Consider the following 27,464-nt stretch of genomic DNA (forward strand, 5'->3'; position numbering starts at 1 on the left):
TTTAATGATGAAGTTTTAAAGTAACTATACTGAATCTAATTATGCCTTAGCTACATGATTTTATATCACTGTGTCACTATATCAAGTTATTATTATTTATCACATATTTATCCTTTATATAGCATTTCAGGGGATTCCTAATTATTTATAACTGTGAGAATTGCCCTGTAGGAGTAAAAGGCTATATCCTGTTGTTTATGGAAGTTGGTGGCAGAACAGCAGAAACATTAAGTGGACAGGGGGTCATTTCACAAGGGGTCCCACTCCTGCCAAGGGCGAATACTGTCTGGGACACAACCTCACCCCCTGTCCCCATCTCCGTACAGTCTGGAATTAGCAGCAGGGTCTAATATCCTGGACCTAATCTCCCGAGCTAGAGTAAACACTGTGCGGCTTCCATTGTTTTAATTAATGTGCTGTTGTGTTTGAGTCACGCATCAATCCTCCAAGGATTCATATTCATGGAAAAGGGAAAGCTTAATGGAACTCGGAGAATCGGAATGGTATCGTTACCAAAAGAGGCCCTGGAGTTAGGATGCAAGATGCATTATCGTAATGATTATTTTGTTAAAGGCAAGCATGTTTTCATACACTGACACAATGATACACGCTGTGCATAATTATCATTCATTTACTGTATATGCCCATCATTCATTGGTGTCTACATGCAGCTATGCTGTGCTTCTGATCATCTCAAGGCAACATGTGCTAGTCTCTCATCACAAAACACACAGCAAAGTCGCACTGGAAAGTGGTTTCCGATGATCATCTCAACCCCCTAGACCTCAGTTAAATGTCTTCAACAGTGCTGTGACTATTGCAGCTCATACTGAGAGTAGGGGAGAAGCGCCGGGCAGCCAACACAAGTGACAGCGTTTACCAGCAGGGTCACGTGAAGGCCAGTGTGCAGAACTCTGGGCAGGAACAGTTAGTATGCATGGGAAACACACATTCATGATATGAAAACAAACACCTACTAGAAAAATGTAGATAATAAAAAGTATATATATATATATATAATGAAAGTTTAACATGGGACATTTCCTTAGGAGATTTGCAGGTTTCCATGCTTATTTTATGCTGAGTGGTGTTTAGTCCAGCCTTACCTATGAGACTCAAAAGAAAGAAAGAACGAAAGAAAGAAAGAAAGAAAGAAAGAAAGAAAGAAATCAAGGCATTGGACGAGCTGGCTGAGTTCTATGACCCTGGGCACTCAACACAAGTACAGTATTCACTAAGCCTCTGTTTACAGGACCACTTAACCCCACTAGTAGCAGAAGCACCGGGGGGAGAGTGGGGAGGGTCTGGTGTTCTTCCCCTGCTCTGATTCACAGGGTGGGGAGTGAACTCCTGTGACCCCCCTCACCTCTCGCAGTCCTGCACAGAACTCCAGGGAGAGAGACTCCAGGGAATGTGAGTGGGCTTCATTTGAAATGTGTAGCATTTGCCATAATGCTCCTTCCTGACCAACCGGGAAGTCATTGTGAAATCACTGAAACATACATTATTTAGCATGTCACTGTGTACGGGAAGTGACTGTCTTACAATGCCTGTTAATACCGTTGGTATATTTTATTACAAAACAGCAGTAAAAAGATTCCTGTAAGGTTATAAATCATGCAGTAAAGCAGTACATGTTGTGTCTAGCACTTTGCGGAAATCTCAGTACAATAGTAGTTGTTATTATGGGCTAGTCAATGCTTGTCTATGAATTTCAGCCCTGACAAGTTAGCCTTGAGTTTTCCCCTCCAAACAAAGACTGAAAATGAATCCGAAGTGTGAGGTGGTTGATTGGGTGACTGTATATTAACTAAACGTTCACAAGACAGGAACAAGAGTACTCATGTTAGTGAACTAGCTGTTAAGTGGTGATGTACTGTATTTATGAGCTATGTAATAATCTACATTATAACAATGGTTATTTTAAAAGTGAATCGGAACTCAGGTCTTATATTTATAATCAGGATCTGTAACTATTAATAGCATAATTAGTGTCCAGCTCTCTGTACTGTAACCACTGATAACAGATCCATCTGAGTCCAGGCCAGTCTTTCTCCCACTGATTCTTGACAGACCACTGACCATATCAGTAGGCTGGAAAGGACACAATTAGCTCTTTAAGAACTACAAGCATCTATGGATAAGACAACAGCGGCTGTTTAGCAGATGTGACCGAATGTACGTGGGCGAAGCAACAACTGATTTCTGCAAAGTGACTTCACTGCCAGAAAAGAAACACCATCTTGAGACCCCACTTGAGACCCACCCCCAGTGTCTGACTAATGCACGTCTCGTCCTTCAATTGCACAATTTTATAACACAAAAAAGGGAACATTATCACGTTTGACATATTACTCATTTAGAATTAGGGACCCTTCAATCAATAAGCACATTTTAATGCTCCCACAATAGGATAAATATTGCATTGTGTATATTAAATGACTCACTGCTATGAGGTATTGTAGTCATGCGTCAAATCTGTATGATACTGAATCAGAGACCAACTACTGTCTAAAGATAGAGGCCTCTTTGTAATAGGGGACGTGATTCCTGTAACAGCCAGGCTGTCTGGGGAAATGGCTTTGCGCAAGTCCTTGGTAGAGTTCACCAGAATCTACCATGCTTACGGGGCTTAGCGTTGGAAGAATTATCGGTAATTTGCTTATTCTGCCTTGTTTATTACACTGAAAAATTACCATCAATAATCATTGAAGATAGAATCATGTTTCTGACAGTTATCTTAAGCTAAAAGGTTTCAGTGGCACTCTCTCTCTCTCTCCCTGTTTTGTCCCTAAAGATATATGGCAGAGAACAGCGGTATGGCTTTATGTTAAAATACCAACAAGTGAAAAGCAGACAGAAAAGGGTGTATGAGAGAGGTAGACCTGCTAACAATTGAGAAAGTTACAATTAATGGGAGTTCAAACATAAGATCATGGCGATTACTGTGATCATTTTAATCGATATCGCAGATTGAAAATCTCATTCTCTGTTATGTTTGCAAGTGCTAACATTGCAACTGAAGGGGATAAAACAATTGTAACATTTTCTAAACATGACATTCTTCATCTTCAACTAATAATAATAATAGCATTAAATAATAATAAATAAAACGTCCGACACATCTGTGTGTTCTGACATACCAGGGCAACTTGGAATGGTCCTTATCCAATCACATTACTGCATTCTCCCCAGGCCGTTTACAGTTCATGTGAATGCATGTTTATTAAGGCTGTGATGTGAATGTGTGGAAAGTTCAAGAAACAGATGCTTTTTATCAGAGCAATTGCACAGAAAACCATGTGTTAGATCAAGCACACGTGTGTATTCCTGCAAGCACACCTTTAGATTCACCAACTGTATATCCCACACCTAGCAAAAAACGATGAACAATTATTTTTTTTGTTTTTTTAAATATGTAGGTAAAAGAATCAAGGAGTAGACTGAAAGTGTGCTAACATCCCAGGTCAATAACAGCAGTCTATGAATAGCTGCGGTCTATCAGTGCACAGTACCACTGCACGCCCTTTGCTCTAAATGTATTTGATTGAGACAAATCTGTTTACTCAGGTTGCTATTGATCACACTAATAGGATTACTTCCATTTCTCTCAGCACCAAAGATTATTTTTAGACTCTTATTTCACTATTTCTTTTTTTTTTTACACTCCAGGTGCTGTCTGCATACGGCACTCATATAAAATCATCGCTGTGCAAAAGAGGAGCTAATCACAAAGACAAGCAAAGTGACAAAATCAGAATCGCAGGGATGTAAGCACTGTCAAAACAACATAACACTTTAAAGACTGTTTAAGAAATGTTTGGTTCAGGATGTGTCTTATTTTTAAATGAATTAATCACATTTGCATTTCATTAAACCTATTTCAGCTGTTTTAGAGATGTTTGAAAGAAAGAAAGAAAGAAAAAGAAAGAAAGAAAAATATATTAAATAAATTGTTAGTTCACTTTTAAACACTTTTAAAGAGACAACAACCACTCATTTAAAAGCATATAAAAGTAGGGCAAAATATCCTCTAGGGGGCAGAGCAGCTTCCTCCTAGTTCGCTCATAATGATGACCCGAAGAACAGGTTGCAGACAGTGGGATCAATGAATGAGCAGTGGTGCAGAACAGAGTGGGAGGGAGTGACAGGGGTTGGGCAGTGGGTGTGGCCTCTACAGATTGTATAGGACCTCCTACTAGTAGAAGTCCATAAAGGCTTGCCATGCTTGGGTTTGCCATTAGAGCCAGTGCATTGAAGAAACAGTGGGGTTTGTTTCAAAGCAGCTGAATACCCGGGATTGCAAACAAAACACTGAAGAAGAAACAGAATAAAAGAAAAAAAAGTGGGATTCTCTACCAACAGTACAGTGCCATTGGATTACTGCTTTCAGAAGTCTTGCCATTAAGGTAAAAGTTTGCTCTTTTACATATGTTAACCTGTGGATAACCACGGTGTAATGTGTAGTGGTTCATTTTAATGGAAATTAATTAGAATGAAACTAAATTCAGGATTAAGATGATGATTATTATATCCTTGTATTATGCATTAGTTTTGTAGGAAGCTCAAGTCAAAGTTTTTGAAAGTTACATGATGCTGTCTGTTTGCTCTGCATGGCATGAGTTTGGAGGCTGTGTAACAGGTACAGTATATAGCCTTGAGTTAAAGATGAATCTGTGTGTGTTTCAGGAAGTTCAGCAGCTCCTTGTATCACAGGGTCTTGTGTGCTCTGTTTGGGAACTGTAGGGTCTGCAGTCTCTATACAGTCGGTCCTTGACTTTAATTTAACTCATACAGTGAAAAAGTGATTAGCGGAATCAGCTTTTGTACCCCAGCGCTTACACCAGTTTTGTACAATGGGATTTGATTATGGGGACATCCAGGGTAAATATGAGCACTCTATGGATCAAAATGAGACACCTGTTTAATGGATGTGAGAATGGATACTTAAAACAAACCCGCTCCCCTGTATACAGACTGGGGTCTATATACAGTATATTATAGTCTCAGAATTACTCCTCACTCCTTTCCAGATAAACATGAAACACAGATAAGGCTTAAAAATAAAGACAGATTAATGAATGACTGCCCAAGTATTAATGTCCAGCACAGTGGTCAATACATCTGCAGGATATTGACTACAGTGAAGTGTCCCAAGCCAAGTGCGAGATGAATGATCTCACTGTGGAGGATATTAATGCCATGCTACGCAGTTATTGACTGCTTCACATAGACAGGGTGATCAATGGATGTACACTGAACTCAGAGTGGGGGAGAATGACTGTGCCTGTTCAGAATCTGATTGGCTGACACTTCGGTTTATAGTACAAGATTAGTCAGTTCCAAAGGTAACTCACATTTTTCATACTTTTTTTTTTTTTTTTAATTGAAAACTAAGCAATGGTAAAAAGGGGCCTATATCACTGCCCTGAGCAGAGGCCGATTTTAATGCTGTTTGATGTTTTGTATTTGAAACAATCTGAACACAAGCTGGATTTATGTAATTTGACCAATGCGGTGGAGAGAGGAAGGAGGATTGAGAGTGGATAGCAGGGTTTAAAGAGATACTTTAAACCCTATGAATGCGCATATTACCTTTTATTTGTTTAATGCTCTTAATCCTCATTTATTACTGCACTCCTGGGCATTTGGCATGTTTATATATTGCAGCAATGTGGAGTAGTGGTTAGGGCTTTGGACTCTTGACCGGAGGGTTGTGGGTTCAATCCCAGGTGGAGGACACTGCTACTGTACCCTTGAGCAAGGTACTTTACCTAGATTGCTCCAGTAAAAACCCAACTGTATAAATGGGTCATTGTATGTAAAAATAATGTGATATCTTGTAACAATTGTAAGTCACCCTGGATAAGGACGTCTGCTAAGAAATAATAATAATATTGTAATAAATGTTCAGCAGAAGTAATTACCACTAGCGGCACACTTAGGGGGTCATTTCTTCCCCCTCTTGAACAATAGGGTTTTTGCAACATTTGCAAATTCTGACAAACTCACTGTGGGAAAGCACGTTCCTAGTGGTCATTTTGAACTGGCTAGTGTCATGCCACCTGAGGCTTGCTCGGACACTTCCACAATGGTAAAACATGCTGGTGACTTAATTATACTGTGCATGCCGAATACCCAGGAGTGTGGAAAGAGGAACAGGTGAGAATTAAAAACACACATGGGATGAGAAACAGATTACAACAAATGAAATATCATGCAAGTTCAGAAGGGTTAAAAGTATTCCTTTGAGGAATAAACATATTGATTATTAAAGCTGACCCCATGGTCTCCGGTTTATGCTTGATGACTCTAAACTGCAGTCTGCATCACAGAAGTCTTTCAGTCCTTGGAGTGTGCGCACGCTAAAGCAGTGCCGGTATATAACGCACGTCTTTGACTGATGAAGTGAGCCCCCAATTCAAAGACATTCTTTTGCGGTGTGTGAACCAGGGTCAAATGCAATGTCAAGGTCAGATGGTAGGAATGCTAAAGTCTCAGTCTTTAGAAGTCATTCAAAGAGGGGGCTAGGTAGCACAAGGATGTTTAGACTAGTGCTTCCATGGCTGCCTTCACGACAAGGGCAGCTGCGATATTATAAAAGCATTACACTCAAGCAATATTAAACTGGAACTTATAAAGAAACGTAGGGGGAGATTTGATCAATCAGTAATGCTGGGAAAAGCCAGAGCAGGTCTTTCTTTTAGAGCACTTTACTGTAAAGTCAAGTTATCTCACGGCACGCTCTAAAATCCGGTGCTGGATACCTGAACGATATATGTGACTTCAAGATTAAAAAGTGAGCAAGTCAAATCAACGTTTCAGTGCCGTGCGCCTTAGGTCAGCATTTTACTGTACCAGCGCAACAGTGACATCAAAGAACCAGGATGCAGAAGTCACGCAAACCCTCTCATGACTCAGAATTGCCTGTTTGTATAACTCTTCCTTATTTCAAGAGAGTGACAGAACAAGGGCAACAGTATCAACAGAGTAGACCCATGTCCTTGCAAAGATAGAGAGAGGCTACTGAGTGTGTGTGTTTTTCCTTCTGACGTCGATAACATTGACCAGAGGAAACCGTGACCTACACATTCACCCCCGGGCTGCTGCAAATCACTTTAAACAGAGGAACTTGGTGGAGACACAGCATTGGCATTGCAGGAAACTGGTGCCGGAGTGAAGCAGAGGAATGTATCTGATCTTCAGTGGTATTTTGAGGGGCAATGGTACCACAAAGGAAGCTGCAATGGTTCTGCATCAATGCTAGAATGGTGCCCATGCCACTTCCACATAGCGGTTCCATAATCTATTACCAGACTGTGTGCCAATGTATCACAAGCTGCTGTGTAACATGGGTACTAAATCCATTGGGCTGCCAGTGGATTTCTTTCAGGGTAACACACTGGTATTATAATGGCTTTGCTTTCCAGTACACTCCTTCGGTGTAAACTCCCATAATAACAGGTCGACGCATCAAATGTTATACTGGGTGACCGGCTAATACAGGTTCCAATGTCCTTGTTTGTTTCATTATTGTCATCATTTTTTTATTTGCAGGTTTTAAAGCAACTGCCAACTGACGTTTCAAACCCTTGGCACGCGTTTGTCGAACAACATGAAGCTCCTGGCTGCGGTGTTGGTGCTCGTCTTGCTGTCGGTGGCAGAGGAGGGGTGGGCGGCGAAGCTCATCCGGACGCGCAGGCAGCTCCTGTCTCCCCTTCATGTCGGGGGGATCCGGGACCCGTACGGCTCGTACTGTGAGCGCAGAGGGGGCTGCTGTCCGGGGCGGGAAGATTCCTGCACCGTACCGTACCTTGACACAATCTGCTACTGTGACCTGTTCTGCAACAGGACCATCTCTGACTGCTGCCCCGATTTCTGGGGTCACTGCTTGGGGGAGCCACACCCATATGGGAAATGTAAGCACTAAACACACATTAATTGCTTCGGTTATTATTATTTAAAAAAAAAAAAAAAAATATATATATATATATATATATATATATATATATATATATATATATATATATATATATATATAGAATAGACAGCATAATAATAATAATAATAATAATAATAATAATAATAATAATAATAATAATAATAATAAACCAGGGTATAGATAATATCGTACATTTGTTACCGTTCAAAACGAATGGATTTTAGTTGAGAACATTATATTCAGTACATTATACTACTAAGGGTTGCTAAATGATGTGCAACCGTCTCATGTTGAAAACCGTCTCATGTGAATGGAGCAACTGGCACCTCTGTACAGAACATAGGAAACCTGGAATGGCTCAAACAGCTATCCAATGAAAGTCCTAATTGTTTGCATGCAATGCTTTGCACCAATCCATAGCAACATCAGACAGCATGCTGCTGTACCAGGACCAGTGTGCAACATGTGTTCCAAAACCATTGCTGGCAATGCGGTGCAACAGGTTTGCAGGTTATAGACTGGCGTTGTAAAGGCGAATACATTTCAAATCCTGTTGAATTATATTTCAACATAAAGAGTGAAGGCTTGCTTTCATTGAGAGGAATGTGTGCAATGCTGAGGAGGTTTTCTCCTGTTGCAATGTAACACACTGCAGGTACTGGAAAGGTCAGGGCAGGTATTTGAAATGCTCAGTTTACAGTAGGTGGCCAGCTTGCTTGCTGGAAGGCTGGCTGGCAGCCAGGAGTGCAGTTTGCCAGAGAACCCAGGAATGTGATAACGAACACTAACATAATGCTCCGTTTTTTTTCTTTTCTTTTTCCACTGGCCAGAAACCAGAATCACTGTTGCGTTCAGAGTATGAACCTTGATCAGTGTCTTAATCTTTCCAAGCGTTCTTTATGATACAACCTGTGCTTTATCATGCTTTCACCATGCTTGCACTTTTCTGTTGCAGTAGACGTTTATAAGGGTTAGTTAGACATGTTTTCCATGACTCAATGTTGATCCCAGGCTTCGAAAGGCAAGGCATTTGGGTCACATCAGAAGGGTAAAGATGACCTTGTTATGTTTATTTCAGTCTTGTAAGTAACAAGTGAAACCGTCCTGTAGTTAAACCGCTTTGAACTTTAAATTACTATATACATGCACTGTATGTAGTTCGACTTTATGTATGTTATAATGCAGCTGCTATGAAAATATCCCCTAAATCTGGTCACTTAGGTCACACATGAGAAGGAAACAGGCATTAACACCACCCCCCTAGTCTTCCTGCTCTACTGAAAAGGTATACTTCAGCAATATGCCTGTGTGTGTGTGTGTGTGTGTGTTAGGAATGAAAGCTGCTCAAGTACTCAACGGTTCTGCTTATTCACAATGAATCATTTGCTCCTGTGGTCGACACACATATGCACAGCAGGAATGTTTATAGCATGGCAGTCGCTCTGGTACTCAATGACGTTTTCATCTGTCGTTCACAGATTGTGAAAGAAACGGGCACAGATTCCCATCAGGGGCTACCTACAAGGAAAACTGCAACTTGTGGTGAGTGCAATACCGTACACCTCTTCTCTTCTGCTTTTATCCACCTCTGTTAAACCATGGTGCTCTGTACCCAGTTCAGCTCTTCGATAAGTTATTTTTAAAGCCTAGCACCTTTACATGGGAAAATGAAAGATCTACAAAATAATATTTCTTTCGTATTAGATCAGATTTACTTGTTGGTTTTTATGGTTAGCTCTTTGTAGTTTTATTATTTCTTTCGAATTCTAAAAGTCAGTAAACCTTATGAGACTGTAGCAGACTCAGATTGCAATATGAATGAGATAAAAGTTAGGATTTCGAAGCAGACAGTGCAGAGCGATTCATCTGCCTCTTATATATTCGCTTGATGTGGGCTTAACTTCTTTCAACTGTTGCCAGAGATCACTCAGCTTAGATACGTGCATGTTGGCTAGAAATCAAATCCCATAACTGTGAAAGCTCCTGCATCGCTTGCATTAGCAACGTTTTTGTAGTACTGTAGAGCCAAGATGTAACAGGACAGTGTGAATTTTAAACATTTAGCATCCACACTTTGAATAGCATCTGTGGTAGAGACGTTAGTTTTCAAACTGTAGAGAGGAGGGACTTATAGAAATTTTGTAATGTGATAGTGGGTAAGGTTTGGATTAAGTAAGGTTAACATTGCGATGTCAGGTTAGGGTTAGGTTTATGTGTCTTAGGTTTATTTTTCTGCAGGCACAGACGTTCTTGGAACAATAACAAGTGGCACTGGCACTATTTATTTAAAATTGTATTCACTGGAAAAGCCATATGAGCTACAAACAGCTCATTTTCAAAAGCACCCCAGGAGGAAGGCAGGAGCAAGTTACATACAAGCATACAGCGAGCACACAGCTTTACAATCCATGTATTATTGTAATGGTTCCAATGATCAAACAACAATCTCTTAAAATGAAAAAAGTGACGCTCTGGGTCTGAGTTCTGTGGGTAGTTTATTCCAGAAGTACTATTGGAAGCTGTCTTTCCAATAGTACTTCTCACTGTTGGGATTTTGAAATATTTTGTATCATCAACATTTCTCAAGGCACTAGACTGGACATTTTCAGTCTGCTACAGATTATGAGCAGCACAACACAGGGTCTGTGTCAACTCATTCAAATTGGCTGCTATATTTGAGTTTGTAGCTACTAATGTGTACCTCTGAGGTGAGGACAGCTGGTTTGGAGTTCTTTAGCAACTCCGGAAGGGGGGTCTAGGCATGTGTAGCTGGCTGACTGAAACGCTGCTCTCTGGCTTGGCAGAAGACCCCGGTATTGTTTTACTGTGGCCCCAGGTGCTACTGATGAGAAGCCAAGTCATTATCAAATCATACACAAAACAAGTCACAACATCCTCAGCTTGGAGAGACTTCTGGAAATGTTTTCATTACAATACTCTGTGTGTTTGTGTGTGTGTGTGTGTGTGTGTGTGTGTGTGTGTGTGTGAGTGGCTTTGTCTACCACTCATGGGGGACCATAGCTGTGAAGATCTACTTTTGATAGCTAGTGCAAAAAGAAACAAACAAGCAACAACAAAAAAAAAACTACAGAAGCACGATGTCATAACTTCATAACTAGGGACAGCATGATAACTGCAAAATTAGCATGTAAGTTGGACTTGACAGTTTGTTAAGCAATGACACAATGTTGTTTTAAGTGAATTTCAGTCATCAGTCCTACTTGACAAGTCTTTGACTTTAACAGACACTTACATTTCTTGAAAGACTCAAGAATGAATGCTATGCACGCTATGTTCTCTTTTCCCTGTCATCTATCACACTCCCAGCCTCTGTTGTTTGAAATAGTCTCGATACCCCTGTTCAGTGAATTTGAACAGAGCAGATCAGCACAGCAAGCCAGGACGGACACTTGGCAGCATTGCTGGTGAGAAATTCAGTCAGAGTTTTTTTTTTTTTTTGGAAACCGTGCTGGCTTTGCCTGCCGACTGACTAAAATTGGAGTTTCTCTGTGTCCGTCTCCTTAAAAGGCATCGGCACAGCTTGAGTCTTCTACCTCTGTGAAGACTAAACTTCAGATAGAGCAGCTTGCCAAATACCAGGCCTTCTCAAATACAACGTTTAAATGAGCGGGACAGGAAGTGGTTTCACTTTTAAGAAAACCAAAGGTGACGTTTGTCCCTCGAGGTGGCGTGCCGTAAGTTTGCAGTAAAAGTGCATGTGGGGCAAGTAACTTCTGTAATTAGACTGCAGTTTGAAACACTGTCTTATAACTACAATGTAACTTCCATTGAAGACCACTGTACTGCAGTTACAATGCGGCATTGTTGTCATGGATTCTGAAGTGGTCAAGGTGCTTTTCAAGATCCGCTCCGTTTTCGATTAAGAAGCCCCTGTCTCTTTTCTGTTTTTTTTAGCACCTGCAGCAAAGACGGCAGATGGGACTGTGAAAACCATGCGTGTCTCGTTGAAGCAGACATGATCAACGCTATTAACAGAGGCGACTATGGGTAAGCGAAAATGGGTTTCTTCAATGGTGACGATCAAACCTGTTATCACACTGAGTGTCGTACCAGTCTCCCACTGCAGAATACTATACCGTGCTAACTGTGGTTGGTGGGTCCTTCGGTTTACAGCTGGAGAGCCGGAAACTACAGCCAGTTCTGGGGGATGAGTCTGGATGAGGGAATTCGCTACCGTCTGGGGACCAACAAGCCCTCCCGAACTGTGAGGAACATGAACGAGATTAAGGTGAGACAAAGCATGTGTCCTGTATCTACATATGAACCCTACACCCTATACTATAATATAATCCTCCACGTCCCCCTCAAAGCCAGAGAATTGTCTGTCTGCTTGTATAGCTGGAGGTGAGACTCCTTGGCAGACATGCAGTGAACTGTAGTCAGCTAACGCAAGTTAATGAATCTCTGTGAGACTCATGTTAGCCCCAGTGTTCAAACATCTCGCCTGTGTTTTTTAAAGGAGGACACTTCAGTGAGCTCACAAAGAGCAAACATTGATTAACACGAAACGCACCTGGACAGCCCTCTTTGCAACCTAAGCTCGGGCTTCATTAATCCTTCTTAGCTCTTACGTAACACTGCTCTCTCCTGAGCCTATTAACCGTTAGACAATGCAGGAGTTTCCCTGTTTGTTTCTGCTCGAGAAGCTGAAAAAGGTTTCTGCAGGCACTGAACAACTCCTAAAACCACAAGTTTAGAGCTTCAAATAAATGTGCCGTTACTTGTCAAGTAAGACAGAAATACCTCTAAATGAAAACCCCCTTTATGAGCTGTTTTTTTTAAAACCTGCAACACGGCTCTCAGCAGTTATACATTCTGCTATATATTTTTACACTCCATGGTAGTTTTATTATAACAAAACTCCTGCTGTTTAATGAACTACTGCAACACCATTAAAGACAGCATGAAAAAAAAAAATCTTGTATGAGGCATGAAGTTGAAAGCTGAAAAGTTCTGTATAGCAGGGGTTGTTACCCAGAGTATGGAAAGGGGGTAACCTAATTTCTGACCTCTCCTTAAATGTGGTCATCAAAATGTGGTATGTAGTAATTCTGCGAGCAGTGCAACATGGGATTGAACAGAGGCCCCTGGAAGTTTCTGAGAGTTCTGATTGTGAAACAGGATGGAACTCTGTTGCTGACAGACGTGTCCATTCCATTCTATAGAAGACAAAGTAACACAAGTGCGCTCCAGAGGAGCTGTCAGTCGGCTTATAAAATCAAAGGGGGAAAATCGGAAAAGAAGCTGCCCTGTTTGAAAATCCCATTGAAAAGCAATTAGACGTGCAAGAGCCTGCCTTGGTTCGAGGAGAATGTGTCTGAGTGTCTTTAACACACCAGCAGGCCTGAGGTTAAAGCGAGTTGCTCGGACCACACTATGAAACATTTCAGAATACAGATCAATGGACAGACTGCTTTTAACACACCCGTTTTTCCAAAAGATTCAATGGCTGAACTCAGAGGCAGGATTTCCTACAATTTAATTCAATTTTCTTATTTTTACTGTACAGGAGCTCTTTTACTCCACAGTGAAGAATATAAAAATGATATAATATCTAACAAACTTATAAAAATACACGCAGTATAGCTAACTGATGCAAAGTTGTTTTAAATGGTGGTGAATGAGTGCATTTAATGGAATTAGTCTCAACCCTAACTGCACAGAATTTGCATTGCAATTGCACTTTAAGATCACTATAATTACATTATGTTTGCAATGAACGATTGCTACAATTTGCAAAACTCAATTTAGGTTCACTGTAATTACAATTGCAACTGCTGCTAAAGATTGTGAGGATTACATTAGAGCACATTGCATGTATTACCATTCTGCTGGAATCTATGACCACAGTGCATCTGAATTGAAATGCACATGGAATCTGATCCACATCCCTCTCTTCTTGGTGTGGCAGACGAATTTGGAGAACGTGTTTCTGCCCTACTATTTCAACGCTGCTGATAAGTGGCCGGGAAAGATCCACGAGCCTCTGGACCAGGGAAACTGTGCTGCATCCTGGGCTTTCTCCACTGCAGGTAAGCCTTCATACAGGCGCTTATAACATCTAGCAAACTACCTGCATGTAATCTGCTGTACTGCATTGACGACGCAGGGAAATCAATTTCTACCAGATTCCTCTGTGATCACTTCAGTCTCGCTACATTTATTTCCCAGCACAGCCACTCCTTTGCATGCGATTATTTCTGCCCTCTACCACCACAAAGCCGTTATACTTGCCTGCTATAGACAAATGTAACATAGGTTATATCAGCCAGAGTCTGCATAGTAAAAGCCAGCACCATCTAGTGATCTGACACTTTGGCTCAGATACCCTTCTGTGTTCTAGATGGTGCTGGTGCTTGCTAATATAAAACCGCTTTGGCTAGATTACATTTGCAAATAGCAGACAAGTAGAACTGAAGAGAAGCTCTGAACTCATAGCACCCTCACACAGACTTATAAGAAAAACAACAACACAGTATTTGAGTTATTGCAATCATCTAGAACAATTACAAAAATCATAAAAAGGTACAGGGACAGTTAAAAGAAACTAAGAACACTGTAACGCTAATTAGTCTTTAAGTTCAATTAGACCACTTCTTTTTCCACTATCAGAGTTGATATTTACTCTTTGTTTACTTGGCTTTCTTGTGTCTTGTGTCTCTGTCCCCCGCCCCTTTCTCTAGCCGTGGCCTCTGATAGGATCTCCATTCAGTCCATGGGTCACATGACCCCCATGTTGTCGCCTCAGAACCTCATTTCCTGCGACACGCGGAACCAGGGGGGCTGCAGGGGAGGGCAGATCGACGGAGCCTGGTGGTACCTGCGCAGGAGAGGGTAGGAGTTATTTTATGGTTACACCAACGCAGAGGCAGGCTCTTAATAGATTCGGGATGCTCCCAACTTGTATCTTAAAGCTGAGGGAATACAAAGGAACTTCAGGACCAATGACTTGAAACCTTAGGCACCTTTGCTGTATCAAAACCCAAGTCTCCCCTGGTGTGCTATGCAGCGGTCTGAAACCTAGTCTCCTGAAACCGAGTTCCAAGACACAAATGTTCCCTCAGCTTAACGAGTGACGTTAGCCTAAGAGACTGCAGCCTCGGTCTCTCCTTCTCTCATTGTCAACGCTATGTTTGAACCTACTGTAGTCTCACATGGATGCAATATTTTACTTCAGCTGACAAGATCTTTATCCCCAAAAGTTTATAGATGCAGCATTTTAAAATTGGCTTTTTATATTTTACGAAACAGTTTGCCTGTGGTGTTGTTTTTATATATCATTTTGTACATTAATTTATTTTTATTTTTTTAATTGAAGATTGGATCTATGCCTTGCCTTTTTAATAGTGATTTCCGTGGTGTCTTTTAGGCACATCAAAGCGTTGTTCAAGTGTGAAACATTGATTTGTTTTTCCTTTAAAAAATACAATTTTAAAATACTACTGTGACCAACACTGCACACATTGTAAATGCGTGATTTGTATATAACACACAGAAATTCTCCCAACATTAAAAGGGTGCGCATGATATACCGATAATTATGGTACCAGGGATGGGAGAAAAGACTCTTACTGCATAGCGTATGATCAATTCCTGGTTTTACTATTTAATAAGACACACCTGAGCTTGTTACGTTTAGACTGGGGTTAATCAAACTTGTATTAAAATCTGGAATGGGTGAAACCGCTATGCAATTGGAGACTTATTGCCACCCTTGTGGTACTTGTTTTTGAACCCTGAGTGACTGAACCTTGTCTTCTTTCTCTGGACAGCATTGTGACAGAGGACTGCTACCCGTTCTCTAGTTCAAAGACAGACTCCGCCTCCCAGCGCCCTCAGTGCATGATGCACAGCCAATCGGTGGGCCGGGGGAAGAGGCAAGCCACCGCCCGCTGCCCCAATCAATCATCCTACACAAATGATATCTACCAGTCTACTCCCGCCTACAGAATCTCCTCCAATGTAAGCAGCTCTTTGCAAGATGGGATGCGTTCTGTAGCTACTTCTACTCGTGATGAGAGTATATTTCTCTGGAGGGTAGATTCTTAAAGATGTTGTTAAAACAAATAAACTAACAAACAGGCAATTAAAGCAATAAAGAGAAAGAAAAACACGTTCAAACGTTGTACCTGGGTAATGAAACGAGCAGTTTTCTGAGACTGCAAAACCCTCACACTACCTCACAGCACGCAGTCAGTCTAGAACAGGATGGTACCATCCTGCAGCACTAGCAGGGGGGGGGGGGGGGGGGTTATGCTACCATATTCTGACATACCAATGGTATCACAACTTGGTATGAACCACTAAATCCATTTCAGTGCCATATCAATACTAGACTGTGCATTATGTGTTTCAAATCCATCATGTTTCCATTGCTGTTTATAATGTGGGTCGGACAATGGTTTCTTTGGGGTAATACTCTGGGATTATAATGGTAACCCAATTGGTGAACAGTTTCACTAGCCCCGAAACAAAGGGTTAATTATTATTATTTTTGTTTCATAAACAGGAAAAGGAAATCATGAAAGAAATTATGGATAACGGGCCAGTACAAGGTACGTTTTTTAATACCGTTTCTTAACAGTAAAACTGTACAGTGAAAGACATACTGTGCTGTACATTTATTTTTTCTTTCTTTCTGGCATCGATCCTGATAGGTAAGGACATTAACGAGGGCTAGACTACACACCACTCAGCATAGAATAAGGGTGTGAAAGTAGGGTGTAATAAGAGATTTGAATCGAAATACTCAGGAAATGTAGATGATATGAAGAATTCCTTTAAGGTGCCTGTTGAAGGTCAGGGCCACGCCCCTCATAGCTTTCACTTGAGTTCGGAATCAATGAAAAACCATTCTTTCCCTATTCTATGGAAGCTTTCAGTGTTCCCAGCAAGGACATTTCCATCTGCTCCCCTCTAATAGCGCACGCTTCATTGACTGTTATTACAGCGCTGGTATGTACGGTGTGGCACTGTCTGCTGGAGCCAGCAGCTGTTTTAACCTCTTGACCACAAAGGATATTGATCCAGAATGTGTGTTTGCTGCTTTAACTGATGGTTACTCACAGCTAGTCTCGTGTTTGTTACTGAAATGAAGACTCGCTGTGCTGTTTAGGACAGTAGTGAGAGAATTGCTCGCTCACGACAGTGCAGTGATAGAATGAATGAGCACATGCATTTGGAATGGAGTGCTTGGCAATGGCACAGATATGAACAGCACAGTGCAGGTGTCAGCTGTGTCAGCCAAGCCAGGCCAGGCCTGAGCAGCAAGGCTGTGTCCTACTGTGGTCCCATAGTATTTGTGACTCAATGTTCCTCCCTCTTTCTCTCTTTCTGTTCATTTCTTTACACTCTCTCTTCCGCTGTACATACCTGTGGGTTTATATGGTAAAACACTTCAAATAAATACACTTTGAATGTCATTTCTTGGTCAGTGGCACTATCTCTCCCTCCCTCTCTCATCTCTTATTTCTTATCCTTTTCTTGCAGACCCATACTAGTGATCCTCTTATTCTCTCTCTCCCTTTTTGTGAGATCTGTTACAGCAGAGCGTTGCCAGTTTTCTGTGCGCCTAAGCAAATTCCACACATTGGTGTGTAAAGCGAAGCATGTCTGTCCGCTCCTCACAGTGCAAGTGGCTGCCCCCTGACCTCCAGCTCGCAGTGAACCCTCCCTGTCTCCACACAGCTGATCCCAGCCCCACGGCAGCTGCCTGACCAGTGCCAGGGTGACAGGAGGGTCGATTAGGGTCGTGACCTCTGTGGCAGTCAGCCTAGGGAGCAAAGTACAGAGGCCACAGGGAGTTCTATTAGGATTCTACTATATCTATTAGGAGCCATTCGGAAAATTCGGAAATAAAGTTGGTCCAATGTCCAGATTTTCTGTATGGAAGAAATTGACGAGATTTGTTTTAGCAAATATTTCTCTAAATGTAGTACTGAAAAAAGTATATTGCGCTTTCCTAGTTTACTGTACTAATTCAGTTTTATTATTTTAAAATTGGATAATTATCTTGGGGGGGGGGGGGGGGGGACATTGTCTTTAAAAGAGCACAGCTGAACATTTTAGGATTACATTGAAAATATGTAGGCTGTTATATTTAGTCAAGCCTCAGCGTGAATCTCCTTTTGTCAAAGAATGTAACTTTCTTTTTAGCATTACTAAGTGCATGTCCTGAATTATTTTCTCACTGTGTAAGGAGTAATGAACTGCTAAACCCAGTAACCTGTAAAGCAAATGCTTACACAACCTTTGACCTATGCGACCTGTAGGATTTCAAACAGACACCCGGGGCGTGAGCGTTATCTGTAAGACGCAACAAGCTGGCGGGTTTAGCACTGACCTCTCACTCGCAAACCTGCCATAATATCTGTCCCAACAATGCCAGCGATTTAAATGAACTGCAGGAATGCCATTCATTTGGGCTGTAAATGTGCAACTCTAAATTAAGAGGTAGAGAAAGAACCTTCCAAATAAGGACTTGTTTTCCAAATGGAAAATCAATATGGTCTACTTTCCAGTCCGTAGTTTGAATGTGAAATACATTGCAAATCAGAGTGTTCTTTTTTTAAATAGACAGCCCCCCCACCCTGCACCTTTATCCATCATTCTTATTGATTTCTTGTTTCTTCAATGGTTTTAGTTAGTTGTTTTATTGTTGTTATTATTATCATTGATGTTATTGTAATTGCTTACTCTTGATACTGCATAATTTTGACATGTAAAGCGCTTTGAGATACTGTGATGTGAAAGGCGCTATGCAGTATAAATAAAATCCAGTAGAATACGTAGTAACACGTTTCATTGCTTGAATGTGTTGCATTGCTTGAATGTGTTGCATTGCTTGAATGTGTTGCATTGCTTTACTGTTCACTTCCCGATTGTCTGTAATTCTCTTTTCATTTATTTTCATTGATCTTTTCAGCCATTCTGGAAGTCTATGAAGATTTCTTTGTGTACAAGAGCGGGGTTTACCGCCACTCTCCGGTCAACAACAACAAGCCATCCCAATTCAGGAAGCACGGCACACACTCCGTCAAGATCACCGGGTAAGAACAGCTTCTACTGCACTGGATTGGGTCTCGTCGGGGGATGAGATGAGGTTAAAAGCTCTGTAATGACACATGCAGAGGAGCTCTTTGAATTGTGGTTAAGACGCTCGCTTGTGGTGCGCGGGGGTCGGAAGTTCACGCCCAGCCTCGACCTGTTACACTCGCGTTATTATATATATATATATATATATATATATATATATATATATATATATATATATATACACACACAGTATATGCAAGTCCTCACTATTTTTTTGTAATACGCAAATCAGAAATAATTTATACCATCCCAAAATGATACCTTAAGTGTTCTTGTTACCCTTTATCCATTTCCAACAAACACAGTATGTACACAATCGTTTTTATGGGGATCAGTGTATAAATATGACCAAACCACGGAAATGACTAATCAGTTATCTCTAGACCGCTAATCCATAGTGTTAGCCTAAAGAAACAACTGAATTGCTAATGATACCCGTACTGCTTCAGACTTTACTCTTATTCATACTACTGGCTGAATGAATAATGAACCTGTCATCACTAAGTAATAAAGAGGAATGCAGACGGTGTGTAATCAATGCCTGATGAAGGACCACCCCAGCCCCATCAAGCACACGCCCTACCGTCTTCCAGCTCAGTCTGAATTAATTTAAACAGTTCAGGAGACAGCGAGAAGAGTTTGTCTCGGGACAGTTGGCGTGGTAAGCAGTGAAATAGTGTCAGGAGCAGTTTATTACAGATTGCGTTTTTCAATAAATAAATAGGTAATTGGGTGCACAGAGAATGTCAGGAGAGGCAAGGGTTGTACAGCCTTGCTTTGAAGAGCTTTGCAACCCAAATTACAATGCTCCCGTGACCGCAGTAGGTATAGGTTTTATTTATTCAGTGTATCTTATTAGGTTTGTTTTAATTAATCGAAACAGTAATCTAAATACTTTAACTCTGTATGGACATTTTCCTCCAGGGGTGAAACATTTTAAGGATGGTGATGTGAGGACCCTCCACTGTTTAGATCATTATAATAGACCCTTACTGTATATGCACGTGTCTGGGAGAGCTTACTGTATTCGAGTTAAAAAGTTAATCTGAAGTGAACTGCAGGTCCACTATCTGGAGCCACTTTACACAGCTTAAATATTTCATTTTGAACTCAGCTGGAGTCAAGGAAGGAAGATCCCACCAATCCGGTCAGAGCATTCTCGAGAGAAGGTGAAGGGGTGAGGGGAGGGGGTGGGAATTGAACTGGTTCATGAACGGGGTTAGGTTGTGTATGGAATTCAAAATCAGCAAAACATGCAGGACCCAACAGGACACTCATTAACTCACTAGAAATACTTAATGAAGAAGGAAAGTCATTTATATACTGAAAAAAAAGCAGAAGGCAAAACGTTCCGATAAGGATGACCATTTACACTGATGTCCACATTTTATTGATCTCTGTTTACTGAGCTAATGCTTTCCTTTAGGCTCCCAGAATAACGGTCGCTGTTCCTTTTGAAGTCAGGCAATGTTTTAATGAGAAACCCTGCCCTCACGCTCCATTAAGTAATTCAGTAGCTTGCTCCTGGGAATGTAGATGGAAAGTGCTTTCAAGTTTATTCTTGTGAAAGTGCAATTGTTTTGAGCTGCTGATTAGATTGTGTCTGCGGGGGGGGGGGGGGAGGTTCCATTCCAGAATCTTCTGGGTTTTTTGGGGTTTTTTTTTGTCAAACGTTCCCTGGATGGAGAAGGAAGACAAAGGGGAGGTGACAGGAAAAGGAGGCTCTCCTTCCTCTGGCTCATCGAGGAAATGACTTTGGGAATTTGAATGACAACCGGCGTGTAATAAATTTGAACGGTACTAAAAAAGAAAGGCGTGTCTGGTTTGTCTGTGTGTGGAGCTGCTGTTTATTTTTAATTTTAAGTCAAAGACAGCCCATTGTGTAGTCGATCCTAAATTAGTTTCAGTGAATTTAAACAGCATTTCAATAGAATATGTTAGTTACCTATCAAGAGAAAGAGAGAGAGAGAGACTACACAACTGTACCAGTTTAACAACATTGCATTGAATAGGGTGCACTGACACTGACACACTGCAATAAAATATTAATTTAACCGTTACTACTATTACACTGCACTGAACTCTTAACTTCAGTTTAGCTTACTGAAACAGCTATGCCAATTAACCCATGCTCAAGGTGCAGATTGCTGAAATATTAAACTTGTTCCAACTTTATAATGAGCAAATAGCATACATAAAATAAAATAAAAATTGAATTAAAGTTCATGACACCCAGTACCCAGAAAGATAATTGATCTCCAGCTTGTTCTGCAACACCAGTGTATTTTGTCCTGCTTATCGATAGTGCAAACAAGGAGCAAGGGAGTACAGCACAGTAAAAGCGTGGTGCTGTAATCCTGACCCATTGAATACGTGTAGCAATGAATGCAGAACAGGAGAAGAGTGGCAAAGCAAAGCCCAAACAAGCAGTCCTCTTTGGCTGCCTGCCACGGCCTCTCTTTCCAGCTCATTTCATTAATACTATGTAAACACCTGCCCTGGCAACAATGGCATCCATTGGAGAGGCTGGCTGGCTTGAATTCCGCTGCGGTGAAAAGCGGTCTTCAGAATACCTGAGGAATGAGGGTGTAGCGGGTCTTCAGGAATTTAGAATCGGAAACAAAGCCCAGTGAAATGGCAGGCGGATTCCTTTCATTCAAATGCTCTATATTGTATTGTTTGTGCTGTTATTAGCACTTTGCTTTCTTGTAAACTAACCTCTTTTTTATTGTTTCAGATGGGGAGAGGAGAGGGGGTATAATGGAGAGAGAAGCAAATACTGGGTAAGAATCTGGGTAAGAATCCGGTAGAAGTAGAAATAGCATAAGGATAATTTTTGGTTTTGTGTATACTATACAACAGTGACATTTTTGTTAAAACGGACCTACCCTAGGATTCCATTTTAAATTATGACGGTGCTATCCTTACGGCAGCTTTTTTAAAAAAGTACTAAAATAGCGACAAGTAAAATGTAATCCTAAGTGTCCAATACAACACATCACCTTCATTTCATTATCATTTTTCACATGCAGATCGCAGCCAATTCTTGGGGCAAAAACTGGGGAGAGAACGGCTACTTCAAGATCGCCCGCGGAGAGAACGAGTGTGAGATCGAGGCGTTTGTTCTTGGGGTGTGGGGCCGCATCACAATGGAGGACATGCACCACAGGAAGTGAGCCAGAGAGTCACCAATGACAGCGGACAATGAACAAACCAAATATATATATATATATATATACTGTGACTAGCATTTGGATACCAGACTTTGCAATAAAAATCTCAGGACTCCTACTCATCATTTTCCAAAGCTTCTGCGATCCCAGGTTTTTTCATTGAGCAGTCAGTCAGCTTTTCCGAAAAAACCTCTCAAGGGATCAGAGTTTCTCCAAATTGGCTGACGAAGGTGCTTTGCAATCTCAAATCGACTGTTGGTGTTCAGGTTAGAAAGGTATAGCAATGGGACTGAGAAGAGCTACAATGCCACAAAGAAGTATTTACTGGGAGCTTTAATTACCAAACAAACTGCTGCTTTTCTCAGATCTTTCCTCCTGATTGCTTTAGGGAAATCATAAACCCATTAAAAAAAAGCTGGTGTCGAAAGCATGCCCATTGTATTGATTGATAAATAGTGTTGACCCATTTGGAGGTTAGGCCTGTGTGATACCGCAGTTTTGCTCGTACATACTTCTGTGTGTGGCAATATTATACACAATTCTAAAGCTCAACAGTTCTACTGTATTGTAGCCACTTAAAGAAACATAAATCCTTCTTAATATATTCAAACAAGTCTTAAAAGTATTTTTTATATTGTTTTCGTAATCTATTCTTTTTTTTTTTAGTTGTGAGAATGACCTTTTGCAGAGCACTGATAACAGTACAGGCGAGTCTAGCTTTCAGACAATTGGATCATTAAATGATTCATGATGATCAAACTTGAATATTCTAGCAATCGCTGCTTATTCCTCATGACTTTGAAATCGGCAAACTCCGTTGCAGTTCATTTAAGCTAATTCGCCGTACGTTTTCAAACCTTTCTTCACGACAGTACGTATTTTAAGATGTGCGGTGTTTCAGGCTTGGAATAACAGGTTACAAAAACACGATTCAGCTCGTTTCAGCTCTACTTCTGAAGAAGTCTAGCAAAAAACAACAAGGTCCCCCTCTGAGGCAGTCTTAATAGACACCCTCATGTCTGTCCAGAATAAATTACACTGCATTTTAGGTAATGGATTGAGGTCAATGGGTATTCAAACCCAGTACTGCAGGTGTTAGCCCAGGAGCTTTTTGGTCAATTTATTTACAGCAGAACCCCACTGTGTCCAGAGTATTCTTGGCAATTGCAAAACCCTGCTCAGATACACATTGTGACGAGAGATTTAAAGGCACTGAACTGGGCAATGGGATTCGTTAACCCGTTGCTGTGTCCTTTCTGTCTCTGCTTCATTCCTTTGTACAGTAAGAAGAACCAGGCTGGCTGTAATGAATCGTTGTGTTTGAAATCTGCTATGAACTCTTACCCTGCATGCCATACGTTGTTGACACGCTGTCACATTGTTCTCATGTATCTTGATGAACGTGCTTTCAGGTGCTGGTATGAAATTCAATAAAGTTTTTTGTTGTTATTGTTTTTGTAAGGGAACATTTACGATGCACAGCCAGAATCAACGTAGTGTCTCTTATCAGTGGAATAAAATACAGGAAGGGCTCATGCATGAAAATGCATGGTTTGTTACAAAGTCATCAACATCAGACTGCCAGCAAAACTTCTGTTTGGCCGCTAATAGTTTCCGATCACACCTTATTGCTGATATCATTTCTTTTATTTAAGTTTTTATTTTATTTGATATGAATGTATAAATGTGAGACTTAATTGCAAACCTTTGGCAATGGTTTGATTAAATAAATACATTTTAAAAAGTACACTCATTCATTTGTTCATGAACCACTGAAGGTGTGTTTTATAGGGAAGGGGGTGTAAGGTTTGATAGTAAAACACTACTAAAGATAATATGGTTTAACTAGGGGTGTGCTGTAACTCATAATTGCTTTTTAGAAGTATTTATTGGCAGGTATTCAATAAATCCATTAATTGATTTCAAAACAAAAAAAGCTGTCCTCTGCTCACGTTTACAATTAAGTACCAGTCAATGACAATTAACTTCCACACTGAGTGTTTTAAAAGCCGATAGGAAGATTATTTTCCTCTCATCCAGTACCAAGGCCGTTATGCTACTCAATTGTAAACATGAGGGAAGGACTGCTTTTCTCGTTTTGAAATCAACACGTTCATTAATGGATTCACTGAATACCTGCCTTTAAATACTTCTTAAAAAAGCATTTCCAAGTACGAGTAACAGCACACCCTTATCTTTAACATAATTCCTATGTGGTGTTGCCCTTGTAATCATTTTATTTATACTGGCACACACAGTGTATGACCATTTTTCAAAAGCTCTTTCTTAAAACAGGCCCCACCTACCTGATAGCACTGAAGCAATCCTGGGTCTTTACTGCAGGTTAAATACACAAGTCTGTGCTTGTGGGTATCTGTGTTTCATCAGGTAGATCAGCAGCTCATTAAAAACCTTTGGGATGTGTGTCTGCTGAGAAGAGACAGTCAGAAATACAAACTGGCTGTTTTTTTTTTTAATCTAACTTTTAGGAGTTACTTCCCAGCCTAAGGGCCAAGACTGCAAGCTTTGAGTCTGAGGCGTTCACAGAAGAATTTAAAATACCTTGTTGGGAAAGATTTCATATGTTTAATTGTATAGCACATGCACCTAAGGCTTTAAGGTGTGATGGTGAAGCAAATTAAAAGTTCCAGCATTTCCAGCAATACTTGGTTCTTTAATTGTTTGGTTTGTACCCTTTTTATAAGCACTGCAATGACAGCTATATTTTGTTGTTCCTTTTAACATATTTTTGCAATGTAAGATGAACTGTGAATATATCCTTACAGGACCTGAATCATATCATGTTGTTCTGTTCAAATATCCATTGTGAAAGTGTTCAGTTAATCTGTCCTACACTGTTGAAATCGGTGCTGAAATAAATGTGACCAATAAATACATTCTTTGTCGATCCTTTGGTAAAAACTAAGATAGTTATATATATATATATATATGTTCATATAGATCCCCTTCAGTCACTGTGTGTACAATTGGACTGTGTTAGGTTATATATCTATGTAACTATTGTATAATGCATATAGCATATACGTTGTTTTTTTTTTCAAAGTTATGGCAGGGTAACTTTTCGAACCCCATAGAGTTCCCACAAAACTGACATTTGTGACCAAAGGGGATATATATCTAGAGAAACAGCAAGGAGCAGAATCTCATTGCACCTTGGCCCAAAGCCACATCTGCAGAAGCTCAGGACTCTAGATGTGACAGGAGATAAGCTACCACGTCCGAGCGGTGATTCAAGTCTACTGGCAGTGATGGAGGGTTTTTCCAAGTAAGTGATTTCTCTGTGTGAAGATTAGATCCCAGACTGCGAGCAAGAACGTTGCTATACCTGCTGTGTGAAGAAATACCAAAAGAAACTCAAATTCAACGACAAAACGTGGTCGTCTAGAAGTCTTTTTCGGCCTCTTTAAAAGTTTGATCTATGTGCTTTAGCTTAAAAAAAAGCACATATTAAAAGTCTTTAAGAGAAGGCAATTTTATATTTCTGAAGTGGGGGTAATTTTATTGTCTGTTTCAAAAGTCATTCATAGTGAACAAACCAGTAAGCAGCCCCTGTCAGCATTGAATTGGAACACATTATCACAGCACGTCTGCAGCTACTGAATCCAGTTCATTACCAGCTGTTTCGCATATTGCTGGCAATCACACCAAAGAGTTACAATGTCTTCTGCTGACATATTGCCCTGTGAAACAGCACTGGGGTCCCACTGTGGAACAAAAGCTATAATATCTGATTCCTAACAGTTACTTAAAAGCAAGCTGGATTTACCCTGTGCGTTTGCAGCGCCCCACTTCGTGCCCCCTTGCTGTAGTGAATTCTTAAGCTGAAGTTCATGGATAATACCCTGGGATTGCAATTCTGCTGACCCCAGAGGTACTGAGCCCTAAGCAGTATGGAGGCAATGCTTCCCACCACCTCCCCTGCTGGGTCATTGCCTGGGGAGATGTGTTGACAGTACTGCTTATTCACCCTCACAACTGGGAAATACTGGAGTCATACTTACAATACGAACATTTGTCTTGATAGATGTCAAGAGATCTAGTCATCCAATTGCGATTGACTTTGAGTTACACATTTTCTCAAAGGTCAGCCGCGACCTTCATTATAAGATCATCAGTCATACTCAAAAAAGAGGAGGTATACAAATGATATCAGCGACTTTGACCGTTGCTGCACAGTTCTATAGTGCCGGTTATACAGTGTGTGTGGAGGCTGCAACTGAATTAATGAGGGCTCGGAGGACGGAAGGATCTGAATCCGGACCTGATTCAGCACATCTCTCACATCTCATCCTCTCCGGGCCAGGTCAAAGCATGCTCAGAGAAAACAATGTGCCTGAGAGGCTCATTAGAGCTGACCAATCGTCCTGCTTTCTCTTGAATTATTCATGCATTCCCCGTCTCTCAGCTAACCGGCTGACTCCTGGGCTATCTGCTGATGCTGGCCTGATAGAGGCTGAGATTCACACACTCCCGAGCGCTGTCATAACATGTCATCATGCTTTATTCCAAGCCATCGCGTCTGGCAGCCACCACAACACCACCTCTCGTGGAGTCTGCTGAGCGCTTTCTCTTTCTGAAAGAGCAAGTTGCTAGAAAATGACATTCTTATAATTTCTTACCTTTTTATGATTCAATTACTCAAATATAGTTTGTGTTTTGTTTTAAGGTGCTTTGACTCTGAGTTGAGCAGCTGCTCGCCAGTTCTAGTTGCCTGCCATAGATATGTGTTACATAGGCTAGATCAGCAAGTGTCTTTATATTAGTAAGCGCCAGCACCATCTAGTGTACAGCAGTGTATTGCCAGCAAAAAAAAAAAAAGATAGCTTGATCTGTGGCTAGCAAAGCAAAGATAGCATATATCTGTGGCTAGCAACTAGAACTGAACTAGAACTAGCACCTCCTGAACACAAGCAGTAATATTATCCTAAAAAGCAGCAGGTTGGTCAGAGTAATAAACAAGTGTGATGTGTTTATTGTCCAGCAGGAGGCTAGGACTATTACTATTGTCCATTAGGAGGCTAGAACTAATATCAAATTGGATATTGGTAGGCATAGACAACTTTTTTTCCCCACAAAATGTTTTTTATGTCCCAATTATTTGAAGAAGCTCGATAGGTGAACAGGCTAGCGTAGGCGCCCGTCGGCCGCGCTGTTTTGGTGTGCTCTGCTAAGGCATCCTAGTGAACCTCTGACCCTCGAGAGCCATACATGGA

General features: G+C 40.9%; 1 protein-coding gene across 1 annotated transcript; it reads left to right on the plus strand.

Annotated features, from left to right (window-relative positions):
- The first annotated feature begins 4,230 nt into the window (after positions 1-4,230).
- On the plus strand, positions 4,231-25,127 carry LOC117413420 (tubulointerstitial nephritis antigen-like). The gene is made up of 12 exons (XM_058997349.1): positions 4,231-4,409; positions 7,558-7,919; positions 9,421-9,484; positions 11,858-11,950; positions 12,077-12,191; positions 13,875-13,995; positions 14,647-14,797; positions 15,736-15,925; positions 16,473-16,518; positions 18,888-19,011; positions 21,795-21,840; positions 22,090-25,127. Exons 2-12 carry the CDS (start codon positions 7,616-7,618, stop codon positions 22,231-22,233), a joined length of 1,398 nt encoding a protein of 465 aa, XP_058853332.1. The 5' UTR covers positions 4,231-4,409; positions 7,558-7,615; the 3' UTR covers positions 22,234-25,127.
- Positions 25,128-27,464: the final 2,337 nt, after the last annotated feature.

The sequence above is a fragment of the Acipenser ruthenus genome, chromosome 23 (genome assembly GCF_902713425.1).
Source record: "Acipenser ruthenus chromosome 23, fAciRut3.2 maternal haplotype, whole genome shotgun sequence".
Lineage (NCBI taxonomy): Eukaryota > Metazoa > Chordata > Actinopteri > Acipenseriformes > Acipenseridae > Acipenser > Acipenser ruthenus.

What these genes read in the sequence shown, in the direction of transcription:
- LOC117413420 (XM_058997349.1), top strand. Translation starts at nt 7,616, where the DNA reads ATGAAGCTCCTGGCTGCGGTGTTGGTGCTCGTCTTGCTGTCGGTGGCA. An exon ending in GGATAACGGGCCAGTACAAG is followed by an intron (nt 16,519 to 18,887) that starts GTACGTTTTTTA and finishes TGATCTTTTCAG; the next exon opens with CCATTCTGGAAGTCTATGAA. An exon ending in CACTCCGTCAAGATCACCGG is followed by an intron (nt 19,012 to 21,794) that starts GTAAGAACAGCT and finishes TTATTGTTTCAG; the next exon opens with ATGGGGAGAGGAGAGGGGGT.